A 23,967-nucleotide genomic window follows, 5' to 3' on the forward strand; every position below is an offset into this window, starting at 1 on the left:
CTAAACGTCTAAAAGTTGGGTGATGGATTGAAGCTAGATTTTGAGAGCCCCTTGAGAGAAAAATGAATCTAAGATTATACAGATAATGTAGAAATAATGAGACAGGATGACTTTCCCTCGGAAACACTAATTTCTTTAATTTGTGAGAGTTCAGAGAACCATCCCAGGCTACACATATATATTTCAGAAGGTAAAAGTAAGGTGAGACGAATAACCTATGTTATTTATTAGAGCCTGACCCCTAATTTCAAAAATGATTTTACAGATTAGGAGCATAAAATCCATCAATTCTATAAACTGGGATTATAAAAATTCAGCAGGTTTTAGGTATAGCTTACCTAAGGTTGAATGGCTTTGTTATTTTGATTTGCTAAAGTTATTAATTCGCAAAATCCTACTGGAAGTCAGAGGTATTTAGCTTCTGAAGGAAGACAGAAAACTTTTGAGTTGCCTTTATATTCAGATCAACACAAGAAACACTTTTCTCACGCGTACAAGTGCACTGTCCTGACAATATCTCCCAGTGCCTATGTGGTTCTGCCAGCAAAACCTGCTTTTGCCTCTGATTAAACGTGTCACTAAAGGAAAAGCACAGAGGCTCCCAGATCCTTGTGTCAATGCCATTGAGCCCTGCTAGCACAGCTGAGTTTCTCATCGCAGCCCAGCGAACGTCTCCAAAAACAAATGTTTGCAGAGTAGACCTGGCCTTAGAGTTTGTGACGGTCACTGCTACCAGAGGGCAGCTCAGCAGCCAGCTGGGTGTGCTTCGCTCTGTGTGATAAATTGCTGTGACAAAAGAAGCGACAGCAAAAAACCAAGGCTTCTGCCTATCAACATTATACAGACCAGGGACTGAGTGGGAGGCTGAGTGAAGCAACTCCACAGGATCCCGGCGGCTTTGGGAGAGAGCTGCTACCTCAGGAGCAAGGGAAGAAGTTAAAGTGAATCTTCATCTAAAGGTACAAAGTGGATAACCAGGTTCTGGAGCAGGGAGTGCTCTTCCAGCCCTCAGCTGGGAAACCGAGGGCTGAATTTAAACGATTCCTCCTTCTCACAGTCTCCAGTGCCGATCATTGTGAATCTCTTCCTCACCCTGGCCCTCCCTTGGCTTTGAGGTCCCTCACTCTAGGCTGTGGCCTCCTGGCCACCACTGGGCCACACATGCTTTGACCCTCCAAAATTTCTATTGCCATTTGTGGATCTTGCTCTTGGTCCCACTCCATTTGCAATGCGTGGCTAAAGGGTCATTCCCAGCTTCATAGCAGTTGTACGAAGAGACTGAAAAGTGCAAGGTCTCAGATAACACAGCAATAGGTGCCATGCGAACAACTTTTATTGCTTTGTGCCTTTTGAGTAGCAGAGCAGGGACAGAATGGTTGGTTGATTTGAGGTCTGGACTGAGACACTACCACTACTGTAGAGCTCCTGATAAATGATCTGAAATTTGTTTTGGGCAGTGCATTATATTTAAAAAAATATATGAAAACTGGGCAGTCTTTTTCCTGACATAGTAATTTTTCTCTCAAACAAATACGTAAAAATTCTGGCAATGTCTACAACATCTGAGATCCTTCATTTTATGGCATTTTCCTTCTTAACATCCCATACATTTATGAGCTGATCTGGTTTTAAGTAATAAACTAGAAAAGTAGAACTATATAAAATGAATATTGAGGAGCTGAAACATCTGAACAAGAAAAGTTTAAACTTTGGCAACTGAAAGCGATAAGTACCTTCTGAAAAGCTTCTTTCAAATAGTGTGTTTGATTTTATTTAATAGCTCTCTAGGTATATTAAGAAAAAAATAGATCAATTTTTGGCATATGCTAAAAGTTAGTGGCAAATGTAAAAAAAATGAGAGAACAAGGATATATGGAGATAAACTCACGTTTATAGGAAGCACTGACATTTAATGCTAATAGAAGTAGGTTTTATATTTATATAGATTTTTTTAAATGATGAATGTAAATGTATGCATTTTTAATCCAGTTATTAGCAACTTTTCCTATTGTAACATCACAACAGTTAGTCAATGCATTCCTAACCTTCAGAAATAAGATTGTGTTAAGAGAGAAAATGAAACTCAACTATAAAAGAGGAAGACAATTAACAATGAAAAATTGCAAACAATCAATATTAGTTTGGAAATGAAGCTTATTCTTTATTGCAATTCTGAGTTGGGTTTTTTTTTCACATTTATGTAAGGTATAAGCACACAGTGTACCTCTCAGCACCATTTCAATCAGCCTACGTTTTGTGGTGCTTCTGCTAAAAGAGTTAGCACCGGCTCTACAAGGCAAGGGAAAGTTTACCTACAATTCACTGAGAGCAAGAAAGAGAGAGCTGCTGTTAGTTTAAATTTATGCCCGAATTAAAAACTGGCAAAACCAAAGTTTTATGAAAGCCTGTAAGCAAGAGGTTTCCACAGGAAGAGTGAAAGTAAACTGCATTTTTAGCTCATTAAAGCAGTTTATCAGTTGCATACATAAATCTTCTGCTTAAGATGTGAGATTAAACATTGCCACTGCTCCTATAAACTGTTCTCCTAAAATGGTATGAAAAGAAATCTACTTTTAAAATAATTCATTATGACTATTTATTTTGTATTTTAAAAATACTAGCCTAAAGTTAAAAAGTTTCATCTAATAAAGGCTGTACACTTAATTTGATAGTTTTGTTTTTTCTGGATAGTGCTTTCAGCCCCTTTTATTTTTATTCAGCCTTTCCCATTGTCATAGTTGTAAACACACACATATTTTGCTTTCAAGATCAAAATCAAAGCTTTTCTGTAGTGCCAAACAATTATCCATATAAAAAGAAAAAAAAATACACCAAATTGACAACTCCAAATTTAAATATTTAACCTAAACTGCTGCTAAAGATAGTTTGGTCATTTGTGACTAGTTTGGTCATTTGTGACTAGTTTGGTGTCTAGTTGGCATCCTAAGACTTAAAAAATGTTTTCTCCATGAATACAATGTAGACATTTTTATCTTTTTTGCTTTTAGCTGCATTTATGAACAACAAAAGTTAAATTATTTTTAAAAGGACATGACTTTGATGCTACAGAGTAAATGTCCTTAGGCCTACAAACTTACATCCAAACTGAAATTTACTTTCTGTAATAAAGGGAAACACTCATTTAGTTGAACATTTAGTTTATGTCTCTGCTGGACCTAAATCCAGAGAGCTGTTGAATGCAAAGAGAGAGCTCATACTGAATTATGTTCAACTGTATACAGTTGTGGAAAATGTGGAAAGCTGGATACAACTAAAAAAGGTATATCATATCAGCAAGGCAGGACATTAGGAGTGAAGCTGTGATGTCTTACCCACTCGATTTTGTAATTGTCTGCGTATGAAATTTCCACAGACTGCAGTAGCCTGATTCACGTGCAGGAAGTTAGGGCAAGCTGGGGTTCTCATGCTCTCTGTCAATTCTCTCTCTCCCTCTCTGAGATGCCAAAGACATGGTTAGTGCTTTCTGACTTCTGTATTATTGATCATACAGCAGTGCTGAACAGAGAGGTAATTTTCCTATGAGAGCCTGGTTCAAATCACATTGAATCAAATGGGATTTTCTGTAGGAAAAAGTATTTTTGTTGCCATAAAAATCATAATTTCATTCCATGATCCAAACAAGATGGAGAGAAACTTCCCCTGTTGAATATTGCAATTTGTATTTATTGATTTTTTTTTTTTAAGAGAGAGATAGAAAATAAAAGAAATGGTGTAAATTAAGTGTATTTTTGGTAAGATGCTGAGCTTCCTCCAAAGAATAGTGCCATGGTGACTGGGACAGGAGGCAGCCAGTTCTGCCTTTGGTTAGACCCTGAACTACTGCTTCTGCACTGCGTCAAAGGACCAGAAATGAAGCACAAAGTCCTAGTTGAACTGAGCTGCAGAGCAGACTTCTAAATTTTGCCATTAATGTCAGAAGAACTAAGGTTTCATCTCTGTCTTTCGTGCTCTGCCTCAGTCTCTGCCTCTGCCTGCACAAACACAAGCTTTTGCCAGCATAGATATATTTTGCTGTGATGGTACTTTAGTATCCTTATACAACTGAGCTGTTCCCAGACATAAGAACAAGGTATGATGCTGCCTTACTTCTGCAGAAGTTTTGAGGGGTTTTTTTGGTTTGTTTTTTTTTCTGAGAGGAAACAGGACATTGCTTGGCTTCTCTGAAAATTTAACTTATTTAAGTAAAAGAGATGCTGCTGCTTTAGCTGGGTATTTGTAATTGCTCCCATACGTGTTAGGAAAATGTTTGCTGCCAGGATTGGGATATCATTCGGATGTTATGAATTCAGAGTGATTTTCCACAAAAAGCTGTGCTTTCCAATTCCAGTTGGGAGTTGTGACGTACACTAAAACTATAGAGCCTCTTGTTGCCAGATACTGCAAACCCGAGTTCCAGGCATATTAGACACCTCTTGGCAATCTTCACTTTATAAGCAGAAATTATGATTCCCTGTTTAATAAACTTGTCCTTTGAGACTACATCTTCTGAAGTTTGTTTCCATTTTAAATGTGTATATTATTCACAGTAAGGCTGTAAAAGATATTTTATATTCATCTTCACTTAGCTAGGTGTGGTACTCAAAAGCAGCATGTTATACATAAGGAGAAACAGATTTTCTTCCCCAGAAGGACTCTTCTGTTGATTTGGTTTTCTCATCAGCAACTTTATGTCCTGATATAGTTGCATAGGATGGGATGTGGTTCTTTATGATTCACAGCTTGCTGTGTGATTAAAATACACTGCCAGATACAACAGTGCGTTCCCTCAATATAACAAAAAATTAATATATGCCTCTGCACTCAGGTAGTTCCCACATTCCTTTTACTTTGTATCAATTATTCCATGAATTTCTGCAAATTTACTGCTGTGAGAAGCTGCTCCTATCTATGGCAAGATAAAAACACACAGAGTTGTTTTAGCAGACCATACAGGAGTGTTGGGTTATTTTTCATTTGTCTAACAACAAATTGAAAAAAATTACTTATTGTCTACTCCAGCAACAATTTTAGGTATGAATAAGATTGCATACCTGACTAGGCTCGTGGATTACTCAGATTTGTTGAAGTACACTTGCATAAATCTTCATGCAGCTGCGACCTAAAGATGAATACCTGTCTGCTGTTGTAGTCTGCATTCTCACTAAACCAAAGAGATGTCTTGATTGTATTGGTTACTGTATAATGTTTGATTGGTCCATCTTGATTTTAAGGTATCAATATATGTAAAAACACACACTTTACTGTTTGAAATTGTAAATAGATTTTGTGTTTCCAATATAGAAGTGGAAATATAACATTCAAATGGATCAAATGTTGTATTCTTTTTCTAAAGCTATTTTTCATTTTCAGTAGATAATCTCTTCCATTTAGAATAAAGCATTTTCATTTTAAATTGTTTTGATGGAAATATTTCAATGCATTTGGAAGGCTACATGACAATAACGAGCAGTGGTGGATCACAGATTAGAAACTTGTTAAACAAAAAATTGTCACATACAGTAATTAACCTGATTTTAACAATCTGTAACTATTACAAGTGATTAGTTAAATCTATTGTGTGTAGGTTAGTGCTTGTCCATAGAAAAGAGGAAACACTGTTGCCAGTTTTAATTTGATGAGGTGCATGAGTTAATTTTTGGAAGAAAGATAATTAAGTACAAACCTTTTGTGTCTCCAGCTTCACAGGTCTTAAACACCGTCTGTGAAATTGCTGAGAGGTATTCATGAGACAGAGGCTGCAAGCCACAGGACTCCTCCGGACGAATTCGAGAACCACAGTCCTGAATTAAAATGGAATCTGTCAAAACAACTGCACTGCACCCATCCATATAACTCTGAAATCCTCTTCAAGGGCATTTAAAGAGGAAAAATGTTATTTGAGGTTGGTTCTGCAATTCCTTAATCTGTTGCTCTTCAATATGTATTTTAATATGAACTTTAGAATCCTTTTTCCATTCAGACAATGGTTTTGTAATAAATTATCTCAATCCACAGTAAATGTACAAGATACTACATTTGCTAAAGATATAAGAAAAATTATTAAGGCAAATACAGATAACATTTATGTAATGCCATGTTGTCTCAACTTACCGTACAATCTCTACCTATTTTGTCCTTAGCAATTTTGTATGCATATCTGCAGTCATATGGACTACATTTCTGTGATGAAATGGTCCAGATTAGCTTCAGGAGATACAAGTGCATAAAGAAAGAAAAAAAGAGGGAAAGAGAAAGAAAAAATAAAAATTTCAAGGGAAAAATATTAGATCTAGTAGGGGGGTTACAAAAACTTATTAGGGGCACTGAAGGAAAGGAGTTAATATAAATATAATCTTCTGACTGGGTCTTCAAGTGACATGTATTCCACAGGAAACCTCAGACACTACCATAAGGGTAACATTAATATTTATGTTTAAACATTCACCTTTTAAATAATTTTCTTCATGGAAATGAATCTGACATTTTTTTCATGTTCTAGTTAAAGAAGAGTTTACTAAGACCCACAATTAACACAGAAATATTTTATCTCTCTTTACGCTTGAGTACAGAAATATGGACTGGTTATTAAATCAACAGAATGTAGTAAAGAACTAGAGACCACTAATGCAATAGACTACACTGCAACATACTTCATAAGGAGCTGAGTTTCTCACATTTTGATAATTTTATGAAAAAGGAGAAAATACTATGAAGATTTAACCATGGCATTCATCACTTAATGAGTGATTTTTAAATACGGTATGAAAAGTGCAGTTGTGGGTCCTTTCTGGCTAAACTGAATATTACTTATGATAATATTCAACAGCTCAAAATTTGCCTTTTTTAAGAATTACATGTGCTTAGTCCTGCTAATTAGTTATGAACAAACTACACAAATGGAAACACACTTTTACTGGAGTATGCTCATTTCAAGAAGCAGTATTATTGAAATGAAAAAGAATACTAAAATGCAATTTCTCCAAAAAGAAGAAATATTTCATTGGTCTTTTCTTCACTGAAGTATGCTGATCTCTATTTTTGTTTTCTATAATGATATTAAGATTAATTTGGCAACTGTCATGTAATATCATTCACTATTTCCACAAAATTATACTACATCTAGGATGCTGTACCTAAAATGGGCCAATGAACAAAATACAACTATGTCCTAATATTGTCAAGGTGAAACTTGACAGTATTTGTGCCACTGATACAAGTGGAGATAGGAATCCATCCTGGAATTTAATAAATACTGGTGAGTCCTGATTATGCAATCAAAACCAAAGTGAAATAATTGTCAGACAATTATTCTGATCTCATTAAACTCCATGATGGGGAAAAAAAAAAAATCTTCTGAATGACTTCAAAGGGTTAAGGTCACTTTTGTGCAGAAAAAGTCAGAGAAATGGTAGATACATGTGGGTTCCTTTGTACACTTGTCCTGTTCTCTGCTTAATGCTCTATAGCTGGGAAAAGCTGCTGAGACAAGATGAATGGCACGGTATCTTCTAGTGTTAAACTGTGATGTTGTCTTGGAGCCTCTGGGTCTGGATGCACTGTACAGCTATTTGACAGTATTACTTCAACTAACATTAACATCAGAAAGCTCCTACCTTGCAGTAAAACAATTTGCACGGGACTTCACAAGAAAGCCTGAAATTCCTGAATGTGCTGCCACTGCTCTCAACATAGTGCCATAAAATAACTTAACAGGGATTTTCTTGTTCGTACCTCTGCCCAGGGTATGTGTTTAAGCAAACAAAATTTGATTTTAATTGCATTCCTTGGACAATATAATTAACAACAGTTTTATGTTGCCAATTTATTACTAATCACAATCTACACAGGTCAAACGACGTCACTGGTTCGCTTTGACTTCATTGTGTTTTCCAAGTATGCAAGCCACGAATTTTAAAGGACACTCCTTGTGTTTAATATGTAATTCACATCTAAAACTATAGGGTAATGAGAGATTGTAAACCACTGAACAAGCCTTATTTGTTTCAGCCTTACTTTTGTGGGAGACCAATCCTTTCTCATCACTGACATAGCTAATACAATGTGCAAAATGAATTGGCGGCTGCTGCAGATTTACCACAGCTCCACCAATGTACGGTTCATTAAGGGCTTTTCTAGCTGCCTGCAGATTTTTTTTTAAGTTTTCTTCAGGTGCTGCAGTGACATGACATCCTTCTTGCCTTGTCCAAAGATGAAACATCTTGCCATCTTAAGTTTGTTTACAAAAGATCACTCATGACAAAGATGAGAGCCAGACATGTAAACTTAAATGATAGCTCTTGCTCTGTGCCTGTTCTCCCTGCAAACCTTCATTTTTAGAAGGCAGACATAAAAAGACTCTTGAAATGTTTGGACTAGAATCAAAAGAAAAATTCCCCTGCATTACATATGTCAGTGTACAGTTAGATTTGACTCTTCATAAAACTGATTTGGTATTTTACTGATATACTAGTAAACTATAAACTTTCTTTTATCTTTATGGAAGATTTTCTGGGCACTAGCAAATAAAAAAGGAATAAAGCTTTCCTCTATACATTCAGATAGCTTTCAATCAACATCAGTTAATACTTGGAGAGTGAACATTTCTGGAGTCCATCTGCTGTGTGAAATGAGAATTGTTTCTGTTCACACCACACTACAGTGACCTTGATTCTTCATAAAGTTTTGGCCTTTAAGAGACCACACAGATTTTTGAGCCTGCTACTTTACATTTTTTTCAAATAATTGATTTGGAGCTACTAATGTGTACATTATTTCATTTATTTATAGTCTGGGTGCCTGATTTAATAAGAATTTGGGGTTTTGGCTCAGCTTTTGATAACTGCACTGTATTTCCTCCCAATTACATACTTATGCATATGCATATACATACATACATAGTTTCACTCTGGTGTACATAAATATTCAAAAACCTGTACCAATTTTAAAATTATATAGAAGTATGTGAGAGAGAAAGAGAGTGAGAGAGATAACCAAAGTGTTATAAAGATGATCCACACTCACATAGCTAATATGGAATGAATGTCATATAGATAATACCATTGCCATTGCAGTTATGCTTTAGATTAAGAGATCTAACTTAACTATTAATGGATTTTTAATCACTGTTACACCTTTTTACCACCTCCAGCCTAATGAAAAAATGTTTATTCTAAAATGGCAGTAATTGCTTACAGATTAACCCCATAAGCTTCCACCAAACTGGAAGCAGTTAAAAGGAGGGAAGGTGAGAAGCCCATAACTTCCCTGGGAAAAGTCACATTGAATAGGAACACGTTGTCCATCTGTGTTCGCTTGAACGGTCAGTGCTCCAGCAGTGACAGAGCACCACATAACAAAAATAAACTTACTTTTAGCATCTACAGCTGCTGCTAGCTATCATCTCAAAAAGGCATGTTAAAATAGAAAGGTAGGATTTTCAGAATTTTTATGGAAAAGCTCAACTCTGTCCATTCAAAGTTCTTGCAAAAATATCTTTTAAACAATCATTTTCAGTGGAAGAAGACTTATGTTAATGAACTGAATGCTTTGGAAACTCCCACTCAGGATGCCTGTGTCTAGGCTCTACACTCAGCTTTCTCAGTAAAAGTTCTTGCTGTACTTGTATTAAAACCCCTATTGATCAATGGGAATGGTGGACTCAACACTTCGAAAAACAGGCAATTTCTGCTTAGGTACTCATGTCTGAAATTGCACCCAGCCCAAATCACTGAAGATTACCCCTACCAGACTAATAAAGCATCAGCATATCAGAATGTTTTAAACCAAACAACAAGAGAAATATAACTAAGTTCATAGGAATTAATTTTAGCATTGCATACAAACAATATGTAGCTAAAATCCATCATCTTTTTAACATCCAGAGCCCACACATGTCTGGGAACTAGTGCATGAGAAAAATCTCATTCACAAGTTCTTGGCAAAGCAGGAGAAGACCTCTCTACCCATCGAGCTCCGACTCTGCAGTCCTTCGGCCAGCGCTGCCCGTCAGCCTGGCAGGTCACCCAGCCACCTCCCCTAAGGCACCACAGCTCTACCTCACCTTATGATGATGCCTTATTTCTTTTGATGGTTCAGATTTTAGACATGACAGAACAAAGGTTCCTGTGAAACAGGTAATTTTGAAGGCTTTTCTGTTGGCCTTTGTAGGCTCACTGACTTAGCTTTATTTGATCTGGTTCTACTTAAGCTGACCTGGATTTCTCATTAAATCCTTTCATCTCTCTTTAGTCCATCTTTTTCTACTATTTTACACATAACTAAAACTGGGTGAAAAGTGATTAAAATGATGCTATGGCAGGAATTCTAATAAAATTAGTTAAAGAGTGAGCTCAGGAAATAGTGAAATTGTATCTTATTGCTAGGGAATAAATTGTGAGCAGATGGATTAGTTCCACTCTATCAACTTTATTAATATGGCAGTAATAAATGAAGGAACAGTTGGCATATTGACTTCTATTCAACCGTCTCCCTCTGTCCAGCTGCGTTATTCAGTGATAGATGAACCTCCAAAGACTCAGAGTTTCAGGCTGGTTCAGTTCAACACCCAAATTAACTAGATTGAACTGCAACTCCTGGGTGTAAAAAACAGGTCTAGAAAGCTCTCACAAGGATAGAGGCAGTCTCCCAAGAAATTCCAGTTCACTATTGCTTTTGACTGGGAAACAATGACTATTGTTATTCATCAAGCACTGTCTAAGACTTAGCTGAAGACATTGCCTACATCAAAAGACACACAAATCCATTAAACAGAGAATATAGGATTAATGAGTTGAACTGAAGGAGTAATGTGTCTGTGTGTTGCAGCTATGTTTTAAAGGAAAGAAACTGCCACCACTGTGCTTTGTAAGGAGCCTAATGTGTTCCATCTGCAAAAATGGGATCATATTTCCCCAGTGACCCTGAAGGCACTATCACAAAAAAAAAAAGAACACATTAAAAGACTATGAGATGCTCAGTTCTACAGGGATCTGGTAGGGGCCATAAAAACACTTTAGAAAAGGAGTCTGAGCACTCACAGGGTTGGGACATGCAGTGCACAGACAGCAGTAGGAGACTGGGAATGATATGAAAAGCTGAGATACTGGCCATATTGTCAAAGTACGGTGGAGACATCAGAGAACAGTCTGAAAACGTGGACAAAGTGCAGCCATCGTCTAAATCGCTTTCAAGTTCTTACTAACGCTATTCATGTTTTTGCTATAATTCTTATTATTTTGTCTTAAGACTACAAGCATACCATAAATTGCAGCATTTTTCTCTCTCAATCACAAATTTCTGCATAGATAATTTTTTGGGGAATGCCATGTGCTTTAACCAGTGGTGGAAGAATGTCGTATCTACACAATATCTTTGCTATCTGCTAGAGAGCTTTTGAAACTCCCAGTAGGTGCCTCTCTACAAAGATAACTGCCTCAAAGCACATACAGACTATACGAAGAAGTAAATTTTATCTTGACACTAGAGCAGATGCAAAGTGGCTTCCTCTGCACTCAGAATTCTAATCTGAGAGAAACCTAAGAAACTGTTTTGAGAAATAAGCACTACTTATAAAGAGAAAATATTGCAAGTTTCATACCACCATTTTAATACCTTTTATATGTGTGGAGAATATAAAGACCCTTTCAATCCATGAAGTACTTTGATTCAATCCCATTTTACATCATGTTTAATTGTGCACAAGATGTCAGCTAGACTCTGTCTGCCTTCCTGCTCCCAAAGAGTCAACAGTTCAAAGTTCTGCATTTCTGAACCATAGGACAGGGCTAAGAAGCATGACTCTCGGTCTAGTAGAGACTTGTGAATTATAATTCTGAATAGCTCAGAGATGCAGCTTAATTAGTTGAAGTGAGATGGCTGAATGTGAAATCCAACTCCATTAAGAATAAAATATTGTAAACATAAGTTTTGGAAAATATTTCAAATTGTACCTAAGGATAATTACAGCTTTTTTTTTTCAATATTTGAAGCTAACATCTGCATGGATTTTTCAACTGCTTTATTAGCAAACATGTTTTCCTAATGCAACTAATCGTTTACCAAGCAAGAACAGTGACGATTTCCAGCTTGTATGCTTTATAAACTAAAAACATAAAGCAAGGAAAAAAGGAATGAAAAGAATTTAATGTTTCTTCCTCCCTCAGAATGAAGATAAAACAGGAACAAGGAATAGCAGATAAAGAGAGGCATTTTGCTATTTTAGATTCTGGTATTTTTTTTTTTTAGTTTGAAAAGTGAGACGGTAATATTGACCTGGAGACTAAGAGCTGCATCAGTTTTGGATTTCCACTTAGTCCTCCTCTTTCCCCCTGTCTTTTCCCAGTGCAAGCTATGAATGTGAATTCACTTGAATTTTGCCAAGTCCACTCTCTGAAAATTTTCTTGAGAAAATCCTGTGCTTTTGCAATGCAAGAAGTAAATATTTTATGTGATAACCAAAGGAATTATTAGGCACTTATTGTTCTCTCTCAATAAAGCGCTGATGTGGCTCTGACTTTTTTCCCTGGTAAATAGGTAGAAAATGTACTATGTTAGCTGAGAAATCCCACAGCCTTGTGGCTATTTTAAAGCAGCATTCTATTCTACCTTCCCATGCTCAGGGCATAGGGCATTCACAGTTCATATTGCACAGAGATCTATACTCTACACCTTCCTATGTGCGAGAACCACTTAAACTCTATCCTTGTCCCTTTGATTTTAGGCTGAGACCTTTATATCACAGCCATGATGAACACAGCAGAACTTCTCAGCTATAACTACATTCAGAAAGTATAAAAACGTACGAGAGAAAGAATGAGTTGAAAAGCATTACTCTTCATTCATGAATTCTGAAATTGAAATACTCTGACAATGAATGCAATGCATTGAAAAAATGCATTGGCCAAGGACTCTGTCCAGTGAGCTATACATCTGCTAAAGCCACAGTTAAAGCTGCTTTTCACAGTAAGCAAGGCTTGCAGATTTGAACTCAGTGTTTCAGGGTGTACCATACCAAAAGTACTTTTAGCACAAAATCCTGTAGACCTTGCAAGAGCATCTATCAACTTTGCTTAGGGCTTGGGGCATACTGAGGTTAAGATTCTAAGGAGACATATATGATGTTTGGGTCCAATTCACAACTCTGCCTCTTATTTTCTGTATCAGCTTGGGCAGATGACTTGGAGCTCCACTCAGCGCTACTCACACCTGTAATGTATCATCTCAAAACCTTCACTCAGTTGCCACCATCCTCCTAAGTGCCTACGTTTCTTCTAGTGGATGTAGGCAAAAGCACCCACAGCTCAGCAGAGCTATGTTAGTCAGGCCCTTTAGCCCCAACAGAGCTCAAAAATCCCTTTGCCAACAGTGCTTGATCTGATCGCTGTTCTCAGGACATGCCACTGGGAGTGTGCAGTGCACAAAGCATTAACTGGTATTTCCCTGGTAGAACATTTCCCTGTGATATAGCAAACACAGTTTAAAGTCCATTTTCTAACTGATTTGCAGCAGAGATTTCAGTGCAAGCTCTCAATGTCCTCCCTCCAGTCAGTGGGCTATAGACTACTGGGGGCAGTTTTGTCTCAGTCTCTCCCAAGGAAGCTGTTTGCACTTGCTCTGTACATACAATTAAATAATTACTTGTAAAGAGCCTTGAACCTGCTCCACCCACAGGCTAGATGTGTGTAAAGAAGTAGGGTGAAACTGGATGGAGGGAGCACCACTAGGCTCCCTGTTAACTGCTACGTGAGAAAAGATGGACTGAAGTAGGTACTTAACTCCCCGCAAGAGCACGGCAATTCAAAGTGGAGGACAGGCTCTCCTGTAACCCAAGACTGGATGTGTAGCTCACAGCGAAAGGTACACTTCAGATACATTCCCTTCCATATGATTTTCTGTGGGGCAATACCACTGACTCCGTAATCACTGTGCTGGCTTGTACAGAATCTTATTTTTACAAGACTTTTTTTTTTTACTCTTCTACTTCAAATTTTTTAAAGGGTTGTACTGAGACACTTTTTCTGTGCTTTCTGTCTTCCCCTAGTTGTATCAGATGTTCTACTACAAAAAATAGTAAACCTTTCTCTGCAAGCTTTACCTCACTAACACTCCCTACACAGTGCTTAAGGAGCCTAGTTACACTGCTTGGACATGGTGTGTTTCCCTAGGCCTCAGGATGCTTAAATCTCTCTCTTTCTCACTGATTGCTCCTGATTGTCCTGCTCATTCCCCAAACATGAGAAAAGGAATGTAATACTGATTTTTTTTCAGCAAAATATTCATGATGAAAAGCAAGCTGGTGACTGCCAAACAGGATGCAAAAGAACTAAGTTCTGCAAGTCCAGTTCAATAGAAGCATTGATTTTGCCTCTTTTTTCTTTTTCATTGAAAAAAAAAAAAAAAGAAATTGGAACATCAAGATTTCCTTTCTTAGTCTAAAGTGAGCTTAAATTGGCCCAAAGGATTGAAAAGGTATTAGTGAGCTACGGATTGACTGACAGAAAGATTTCAAGAGCTTTGTGACCTTGGGAAAGTAGAAAAAACAAAGCTAAGGATATAATAAATAAATAGACTAAATATATTAATTTACGAAGCCAGAAAAGTTTATTACTTTGTTTATGTGATATTGGCTACAGGGTGAATTAAAATAGTTTTTGTTTAAGGAATTAGTGCACACACTGTTTTATATAGAAATTGTTCTCCATGGCGTACTAGGTTTTGGAATATACATCAGAGCCGTGCATGGTCTGGGGAACACTGAGGAAGCCACTAATACAGGCTCAGAAACACCAAGCGGAAGACTTCTGAAACTGTTTTCCCAGACAATGCCAAAAACCCCAGTGAGTTCCTGCCTTTCATGTAAAGTCTACATATGTGTGGAGTCTTCACTCTAATGGGAAGCACGCCTGTATCTGGTGGACAACGGGAGGTACTTCCCTTGGCATATTTACAGTCTGCACTGATGCACATGTTTGAAGAGCCCAAGCACGCGGCCATGTGCTGTGATGTTGCCTGTCTTTAGTGGTGTCCCAGCGAACACATAGGGCCAGATCCTGAAAGCAGTGGTGTTGTACACACAAGTCATTCAAGTCGACTCCCAAGAGCCAAACGCTTTCTCTTCAAAAAGCAATAGTCCTGGTGAAGGGAGCTATGCTTGCTCTCCAGTGAGAGTGGTAAAAATGGTTTGTCTGTTCAATACCCAGTCTGCACTGAAAAATACCACCTAGGTATAGATGGTCAGAGGGACACAGGGGTGTGCTATGGGGCCAGACCTGAGCCTGGGGATGTCCATTTTGTCGAAGGCCACCTCAGCGACTACTGCTCCTCTCCTGAAAGGTCCCAAGAAGAAAAGAAGTGTGTGAAGTAGATGTGTGTTGTTTGCAATGCCCTCATTCTGTGCAGGGATGATCTCTAACACCTTGCGTTTTCCCAGCAGCTCAGGGGGAGGCAGGTCATAGAGGCTGGCAATCCAGCAAGCAGCAGTCTGACCCTTCTGTATTTGGCTCTGTTTGTAAAGTGGCCTTTGACAGAGTGCCCATCTCTGATAAAGAGTCCATCTCTGAGGCTTTTATGGCCAAATATCAGACCCTTTTCTTATCGAGACTTTAGGCTGTTTGTTTAAGTGAGTCAAGAGAAAGGTTCAAAGATCTTGAGAGAGTATATTTTTAGAAAGGGAGTGTTTACACAAATCTATCTAACTGTAACCAGCAAATATTTTATGAAAAATCTATTACTGATGTATAGTTTAGAGCCTTGTTGCATACACAAAGAAACGTGAGGGCTAAAACCAAGAATGTGTAAATGACACTAGAGAAAGTCTCTGTGCAAATGTCCAGGACAGATGGACAGTGCACAGATAGGCCTTCACTCCACACTATCCATAACTCAAACTGAAGCTACATATATTCAGAAGGTGCTGTGTAATATATATATATACCACTACTATGGTAGTGCAGAAAGGAAGACTATGACTTCTACTCTCTATATATGTTAGAGAGTGAGAGAATGTGAAGATTTAAGAAGTGGTGGGGTTTTTTGTCCTTTCTTCCTCTTCAGTTAAAAGCTTCAATAAAAATACAATACTTAAAAGGAATCAGTCAACATCATTCGAGATTGAAGTTTCTTGGACAATGCACGCAAGACTGTATCAAAACAGAAAAGATAAATGTATTTATAGACAGTATCTGGTTGTTGTTTATACTTCCCTTTTACCACACTGTGGCTTATCATGAAAAGAATGAAGCAATGAAGGACTTTTGAAAATCAATGCGTATTTCATTTAAAAGAACATTTGAGTTACAATATTTTCCTTGCTGTCTAACAGCAACGTCCAGCACTAAATTTTACATATCCCCAGATACTCATTTAGTATACACAGCTGGGAGACAGGACTAAGACAGGCAAATTTGTTTTCCTACAACACCTACAAATCTGGCCATGTAGTAATTTATTTTCTAAACTATAATGGGGTCAAAATTGACTCTAATGAATTTGCAGCACACTTGCTGCTATAATCAAAGAGGTGAATTTCACAGATTTTAATAATCATGATCTTTTTCAAAAGATACTGATTAAAGATTTGCCTTCTGGTGCATAGCAGACTGAAAATGCAGTCTCCTTATAGCCTGATGGCTTACTGAACAGCAGACTGCATGCAGGTAGCTTTCACAAATGGGCAGAAACAGATTGCATGCAGTTAGTGCCAAATGAGCAGACTGAACTTAGAATTCACCCTGCTTTCTCCAACAGCCTGCTCGCAGTAATTTACTACTGCATGTCCTTTTCATTCAGCTAAGGTAATCAAGCAGCCACTAGTTGAACAAGGCCCCCCTCACAAAAACCAAATAATTACTTCTGAAAACTGAATAACGTGCTTAGTGACGATGTTTATTCTGCAGTAGAGGACTTGGTAAGTGATGCTGAGCTGAAGATTTGCTTTGGTCAATACTGAGATCACACTAGCATAGAGATGGAGCATGGTGAAAATAGAAAAAAAACCTCTAAAATAAAAATTTAGGCTCCCTCAACAATGTATTACGGCAGTTAATTACAGCGTATGAAGTACCTAAGTTCCCCTGACCTACACAAATAATTTTACACAGCAATTTACTCTCCCTAACAGACAGACGTCTGGAAGTTTTCTGTGATTCACCTCAGGTCTGGGGAGCAATGAGGAGGCAGATAATGCAGCCAGTGCAGCACTACAAACATAACTGAATCAAACTGACTCAGGTAGTACCCCCTGAACTGTCAGAAACATGTTAACTACTGGTTTTCTTTCAAGGATAGAAGTTATGCTTGGATCTGGGCAATGTTCCAGGCCCCGGCGATAACCCAACCTATGCACGCCAAGATTCAGGGCTTCAAAGAAATAACTCTGTACAGAGCTAAGGACTCCTCCACCTTTCGTATGTATTTTGAGTCAGCCTATAAGGTGTTTTGTGTTTAACTTCCTTGTGTCCACTAATAAAATGAATTGCTGTAAATTCAGGTTTCTGGAGACAAGGAATAAGTTTTTGCTTCAGCAAAGTAGGCATGGACATATTCACATCCCATAGCAAACCCTCCCACATTATAACTCACATTGTTTTTCTGACTGATAGGATTATTTGATTACAGGCAATGCCTCCCGAGCAGCTCTGAAACCATGGATTGAATATTATCTTATTGCTTCAGTATTTTTGCCTAGACAGATGAACAGTCTAGCTGATGGATTACTCTTGGCCTCCTCATACTCCTAGTCACTAACCAGCTATTTTTCATCTTCCTACTCTTCTTCAGTAAGATACTGGATATCTTGCAACAGGAGTTTTACTCAGAGTGTTTGCCCAGTAATAATTCAGCAAAACCTCTACAAATCTTGAACCAAACACACAGCCCAGTTTCTCTCCAGCACGAGCTGTCTTCCAGGTGGCAAAGGGCTACAAGAACTGACTGTGGACACTGAGACCCTGTTCTGGCAGCAGACTTGGCTGTTGCAGAAAACTAAAACATTTCCAGTTCGAATCAGACGTAGAGGATGTGCTACAGACAAAAGAACTGAGATAACAGAAGGGATCTGTTCTAACAAATATTAGATTACAGTACACTATGATACAGCATACATTAGATATCATTATATACTGTATGGTGTAATCTATATTAGATACATGATAGCAATTAACAAAGGTTAAACTAAGTGTTAGTGCAAAGCTGTTGTCATCTTGCTTTTACTTCTTTTTAATTCCCTCCTTCCACATACTCTCTACAGCCTTTTTATCATTTAACAACAGTAGAGATTGTATAAACTTTACAGTCTTTTTTTTTTATAGAAATACACAGATGTGGAGGAATCTTACTGTGCCAATTCTACCATACTGATCTTTACCCTTCAGCTGCTAATACTCCTTTCTTTCATAAAAATGACAGTTCTGCATGACAGAATTAGGGGAGGATATTCTAGAAAAGTATTGTTTGATAACTTCTTTTTTCTTTTCCATTATTTTTTCATATTATCAGCATGAGAATGACAGTAAGAAAGCCTGAGGGAAGGTCAGAAAGGGGAAAGGGAAAAGAGAAGGATATGAGTTAAATCCAGAGGGACTTTGACAGGCTGGAGAGGTGGGCCTGTGCAAAGCTCATGAAGTTCAACAAAACCAAGTGCAAGGTCTTGCACATGGATTGGGGCAATCCCAGGCACAAATACAGGCTGGGTGGGGAATGGATTGAGAGCAGCCCTGAGGAGAAGGACTTGGGAGTGTTTGCTGATGAGAAGCTCAACGTGACCCAGCAATGTGCACTCGCAGCCCAGAAAGCCAGCTGCATCCTGGGGTGCATCAACAGAAGTGCGGCCAGCAGGTCAAGGGAAGTTATTCTGCCCCTCTGCTCTTTTGAGACCTCACCTGAAGTATTGCGTCCAGCTCTGGAGCCCCCAGTAAAAGAAAGACATGGACTTGTTGGAGCAAGTCCAGAGGAGGGCCATGAAGATGACGAGAGGGCTGGAGCACCTCTTGTATGAGGACAGGCTGAGAGAACTGGGGCTGTTCAGCCTGGAGAAGGGGAGGCTCCAGGGAGACCTTATAGCGGTCTTCCAGTACCTAAAGGGGGCTTATAAGAAAACTGGGGAGGGACTTTTGACAAGGGCATGTAGTGATAGGACAAGGGGTAATGGCTTTAATCTGGAAGAGTGTAGGTTTCGTTTAAATATAAGGAATAAATTATTTACTGTGAGGGAGGTGAAGCACTGGAACAGGTTACCCAGAGAAGTTCTGGATGCCCCATCCCTGGAAGTGTTCAAGGTCAGGGTGGATGGAGCTTTCAGGGACCTGGTCTAGTGGAAGGTGTCTTTGCTCATGGCAAGGGGATTGGAACTTGATGATTTTTAAGCTCCATTCCAATCCAAACCATTCTATGATTCTATGATTAAATGAACAGTAATTTTTTTTTTTTTTTAGGGCATATGCCTGTCTACATGTGCCATGTTACAACAACTGAATAGAATTGCTTAAATAATTGTTTGAAATTGCTGAAAAAATATTTGGAAATACTTTGAAATGCCTGTATTTTGCAATACTAAACCTGTCTTCTGTTGTGTTGAAAGAATAACATAGGAGGGAATCACTCATGATTGGCTGCTAGTCTGAAAGCTCAGCATTACTCTTTTCACAATAGAGTGAACTAAAAAGAAACATGTAGTAGTTAAACTCTAGCTTACCATTTTAGACTGCAAAATGCCCATACAAAGACTGAGCTTAATAAACTACCATACAGAGATTATGGTGATTAAATAAACACCCCCTTCTAGGCTGAGGAACTTCAACGTTCAGCATACTGGGGAATGAAAAGGTACCCAGGTCCAAAAAATTACCTCAATGCAGCTATGAAAACCCAGACACACAGAGGCTCCAAATGGCCTTCACACTTCCAAGTTCAATGGCTTGGCGATGACTCCACTTTCTCCTGGTAAAACAGTATAAACCACTTTGCTGCATCAGAGTGCAAAAGTGAAGCTTCATGTATTTCTTGTAAAGAAAAAAGCTGTCTCAGTCCTCTTCTGCCTTTCTCACCCTCCAGTAACTGACTGAAGTTGTGAAGTTAGTTCTGAGTTAAGGCCAAATCAAAGAGGTGCTGTCATTATTTATGAGTGGTGGTGGTCCACTGGCAGTGTGCCATTCATAACCAGTTTTGACAAGAAGCTGGACATTTCCCAAGACATTTTTTTCCTGTCTTCTGATTGACCTCAGTGGCAGCTGCTGAGTGCAATTATCTCAGAGGTCCACAAGGGTAACGAATAACTCTCCACAGCAAATACAGCGAGTTCCAAAAGTAATCTCTATCATTTCACAATGCTTAATAGTGAATTTCAAATATCAGGAGCTAGTGCAAGGTGTAAGTTCCCTGAATACTCATTTTTGTACCCTACCAGACACTGTTCACATACATAAGTTTTTCCAATAGAGCAACTCTTCAGATCTGCTTGTCCTTCTTTACTGAACTACAAGCTCCTTATCTGAAGCTTTCCTCACACAGACAGTAACGGTACAAAAAAAACCCACAATGTCAAATAACGATATGCTGTCAGAAAAAATCACAAATGGGGTGAAAGTATGCTGATCATAACTGTATAGAGATTTTATCTGGAATAACTTGCTGCTTGCAACATCCACATGTGCAGTGCTTAAGGGGTTGCCTGACCACATGTTTTTGCTCCACATCTGTCAACTAAGAGCAGAGATCTGTTTGCACAGTGTAGCGCTCTGGAACATTATGATACTCCCACAAGTATTTCTGGCTTATAAAGCAAGAAATGGGTAACCTTGAGGCTGTGGTATGTTCATCTGTGTTTTATATGTTACAGTTGTAACCCTCTTCATATTTTGTAAATTATATTACTTACTTCAGTTGTCAAATGATAGAATTCCAAAATGAAAAGGCACTTCTAATCATTAATATAAACTAACATATATAGCTTTGAAACTTTCACATCATAACGATTTGCCACAGCCAAAGAGCACATCTGATTTGTTTTAGACCTCTTGAAAATGTGCATCTTCTTCCACGGCGTTCACAGAGTTAGAGTCACAAAATCATTCCGGTTGGAAAGAACCTCAGGAGGTCTCTAATCTAACCTCTTGCTCCATGCAGACTCAGCTATGAGATCAGATCAGGTTGCTCAGGTGCCTTTGTCTATTCTGGTCTTGAAAACCTCCAAGAATGGAGCCTGCACAACCTTCCTCCGCAGTCTGCATCACTTGACTGCCCTCAAAGTGAGAAATCTTCCCTTACATGTTGCCAGCCAGAAACTGCCCTGTTTCGATTCATGACCATAGGCTTTTGTTCTGCTGTGTAGCTCTTTCATAAAGAGCCTCGCTCCCTCTTCTTGGCAACCTCCCATTGGACAGGAAGGCTGCTAGTAACTCTCCCTAAAATCTTCTGCACCCTAGGTTGAAAAAGACCATCTCCCTCAGCCTCTCCTCAGAAGGCAAGTGCTGCAGGCCAAATGTGCCCTAAGGGCTTTTTATGCTGTAGCTTGGCACGCACACAACCACCTGAGACCTGATGGTGCTGAGATTCAAGTTAGAAGTAGGTATTCCTCTAACTCTGTCAGCACAGGCTGATAGTAAATATTCTTGGAATTTATATGCCTGACTAAGCCCAATGGAAAATACAGCTAAGAGATCTCTGTCATCTCTAAGACCATAGTGAGTAGTGCTGAGATGTAGGAGATGCAAGTTCAAATCCTTTATGTACTGATTGATGGGAGTTCAGTTAGTGGTTTAAGAAGTCTCCACTGGGATAAGCAGAGACTAATTCTAAAGTAGGGGTTCATCTGACCTGGGGATTCTGCTGCACTTTAGGCAACTGTTTCATAGATTAAAAAAAAACACTGATAAAAATCTTTTTACTATGAGCTACAAATAGAATTCCTAATTTAACTAGCTGCTTCTTGTAATGAAGTATTATTTGAATGATTGCAATCTTGACAAGTCCTCTATCTGAGGTTACTAGTATTTTAACTCCTACTTAGACAATTTGCAGCTTCAACTAAACAAGGAGCTGTAATTCAGCACTTGCTTGCAGTTTACAATTAAGGTCTGGTTATCAGTCACAGTTCTGGTCTATAAATATAAGATATTTTTAGCAATACAGAACTCAGAATAGGCATTCATTTATATCAGCTTCTGTCTGCTTCATTAGGGGAAGGGACCTGGTATCTCCATTTGCAGAACAATATTCACAAATATTTTATAGTAGTTTTCTGAGCTGTGTAGTATGACACTAAATGTGATTTATTAGAGACTAGCAATAGAATGAACCATCACAAAAATACAAATTAAGAATAATCTATTGCAAACATATCTGCAGTTTCAGCAAAGGGCTTAGCAACAAGTCACTACAACCTAAGTGGACAAAACAATAAGAGTATCAAACAAAAATGTCTTTCTTCTTCATAAAACATGGCCCAGTAAATTAACAGCCTGTGCATGGAAAGCTGTGTGGCAGCTGTGCAGATAACAGAGGTAGGCTCTTTGACTGTATCTTTACTCCTCTGAACTGCTTGCTCCAGGCAATCATCTCTTTCTTACAAGGAGTAACTAAATAATAGTATTTTTGTGGTTTAACAAATGTGATTTAGCAGGATGGAGAGATGAGATGTGACAAAAATTCCCAGTTCTGTGGCAGGAGATGGAGCAAGCAGGCAGGGTCACATCCTATTCTTGCCATGCACATGCGTATTTCCAATTCAAATCTTCATGTGTTTAAGGTTGAGCACTGATCATGGGAAAGTTAATAGCCTTCTGGAGGAACCAGGATAGTGGCCATTTGCCACAGAAGGAGCTTACTGTAAGCATCCCCCTAACACAGGTGCTCACATGGAGAGTTAATGCAAAGTCAATGCTCCTATCAAGAGGAATGGAATTAGCCTAGGTCCTTATCACTACAAATTAAGTTTCCAAGCTTCTTAAAGTCCACGACTTGCTCAGCAAGTGAAAGGGTCAAAGCCACAACCAAAAACAATTGTATAGTGTGCTCTCTCCATCTTGATGGACACCTACCCCTAAGACTTAGACACCATTCATTTATTTCTTCTTTCCAGGAAGAAGGCTTTTCACTTTTCCAGATGGTCCTTACCCTCTTTCAAGCTTGGTATGTATAGGTTAAAGAACACTTTTGAAAGAGCCCGGACTGGCAGGCTGGGACTTGAGAACTCAAAAGAGTTAAAAGAAAAAAAAAAGAGCATTTTTGAACCTCTATACCGTATGTTCATTTGCTGTGCTGTTCATAGTATTCTATTACAAAATAATAAAAGCAAATAATAATATTTACAGATAAGCTTTTATATTTCAACTGGTTTTGAACAATTTATGATGTGTTTCACACCTAAAGGTAGGGAATATTCACAAAAGCATGTGACTGGAGCAAAACTTTATAACTTCATAAGGTGAGAGGCGAACACTTTGAATTTTTATTTCATAGAGACTAAAGACAGAACCTTCAGTCTTATCACTAGTGGGTTTATTTCTCTATTGTTTATTTAAAGTACAAATTGCATTCCTAATAGATGATAAAATGCTGGATGAAGGGTAAAGCCTCAAGGCATATAAAGTAAAAAAAAACCCCACAAATTTATACTCTCAAATAAAATTATTATGGGGAAAGTGGTTTCGCTGTTCAATTTCTTTCATCACCAGTCTTTTTTTTTTTTTTTTTACCTTTTCTCTTCTTTCACTTCCTTTTCCAAAACAAACCTTTATGCAAAAAATCACATTACCTCAATAATGACTTGACCCTGTATTGGTAAGAGTTTTAGGAATTCTCAGTGGATAAAAAGTCAGACCCAACACAAGTCAAATAATTTAGAAACATATGCTTTCATTCTGGTGAAATATATGTACACAGAATATCCAGCACCCCACAAGTCTTTAACTTCTGAACATCATATCCATCTTCAGATACTCAGTAGTCACAAAGTGGCACCACAGTTATGACAGC

The 23,967-nt window shown here is 38.3% G+C and overlaps 1 protein-coding gene across 2 annotated transcripts in view; it reads right to left on the reverse strand.

The window, feature by feature from the left end:
* The window catches only part of CPED1 (cadherin like and PC-esterase domain containing 1), a 158,801-nt gene that overhangs the window by 21,806 nt on the left and 113,028 nt on the right, over positions 1–23,967 (reverse strand). For both annotated transcript variants that reach the window (XM_086747358.1, XM_086747365.1), the window contains exon 17: positions 5,684–5,801. In XM_086747358.1, the coding sequence (XP_086603484.1) occupies positions 5,684–5,801 (118 nt within the window). The remainder of the gene's footprint in view (positions 1–5,683; positions 5,802–23,967) is intronic.

This window comes from Chlamydotis macqueenii, chromosome 1, assembly GCF_036417535.1.
Source record: "Chlamydotis macqueenii isolate bChlMac1 chromosome 1, bChlMac1.mat, whole genome shotgun sequence".
Lineage (NCBI taxonomy): Eukaryota > Metazoa > Chordata > Aves > Otidiformes > Otididae > Chlamydotis > Chlamydotis macqueenii.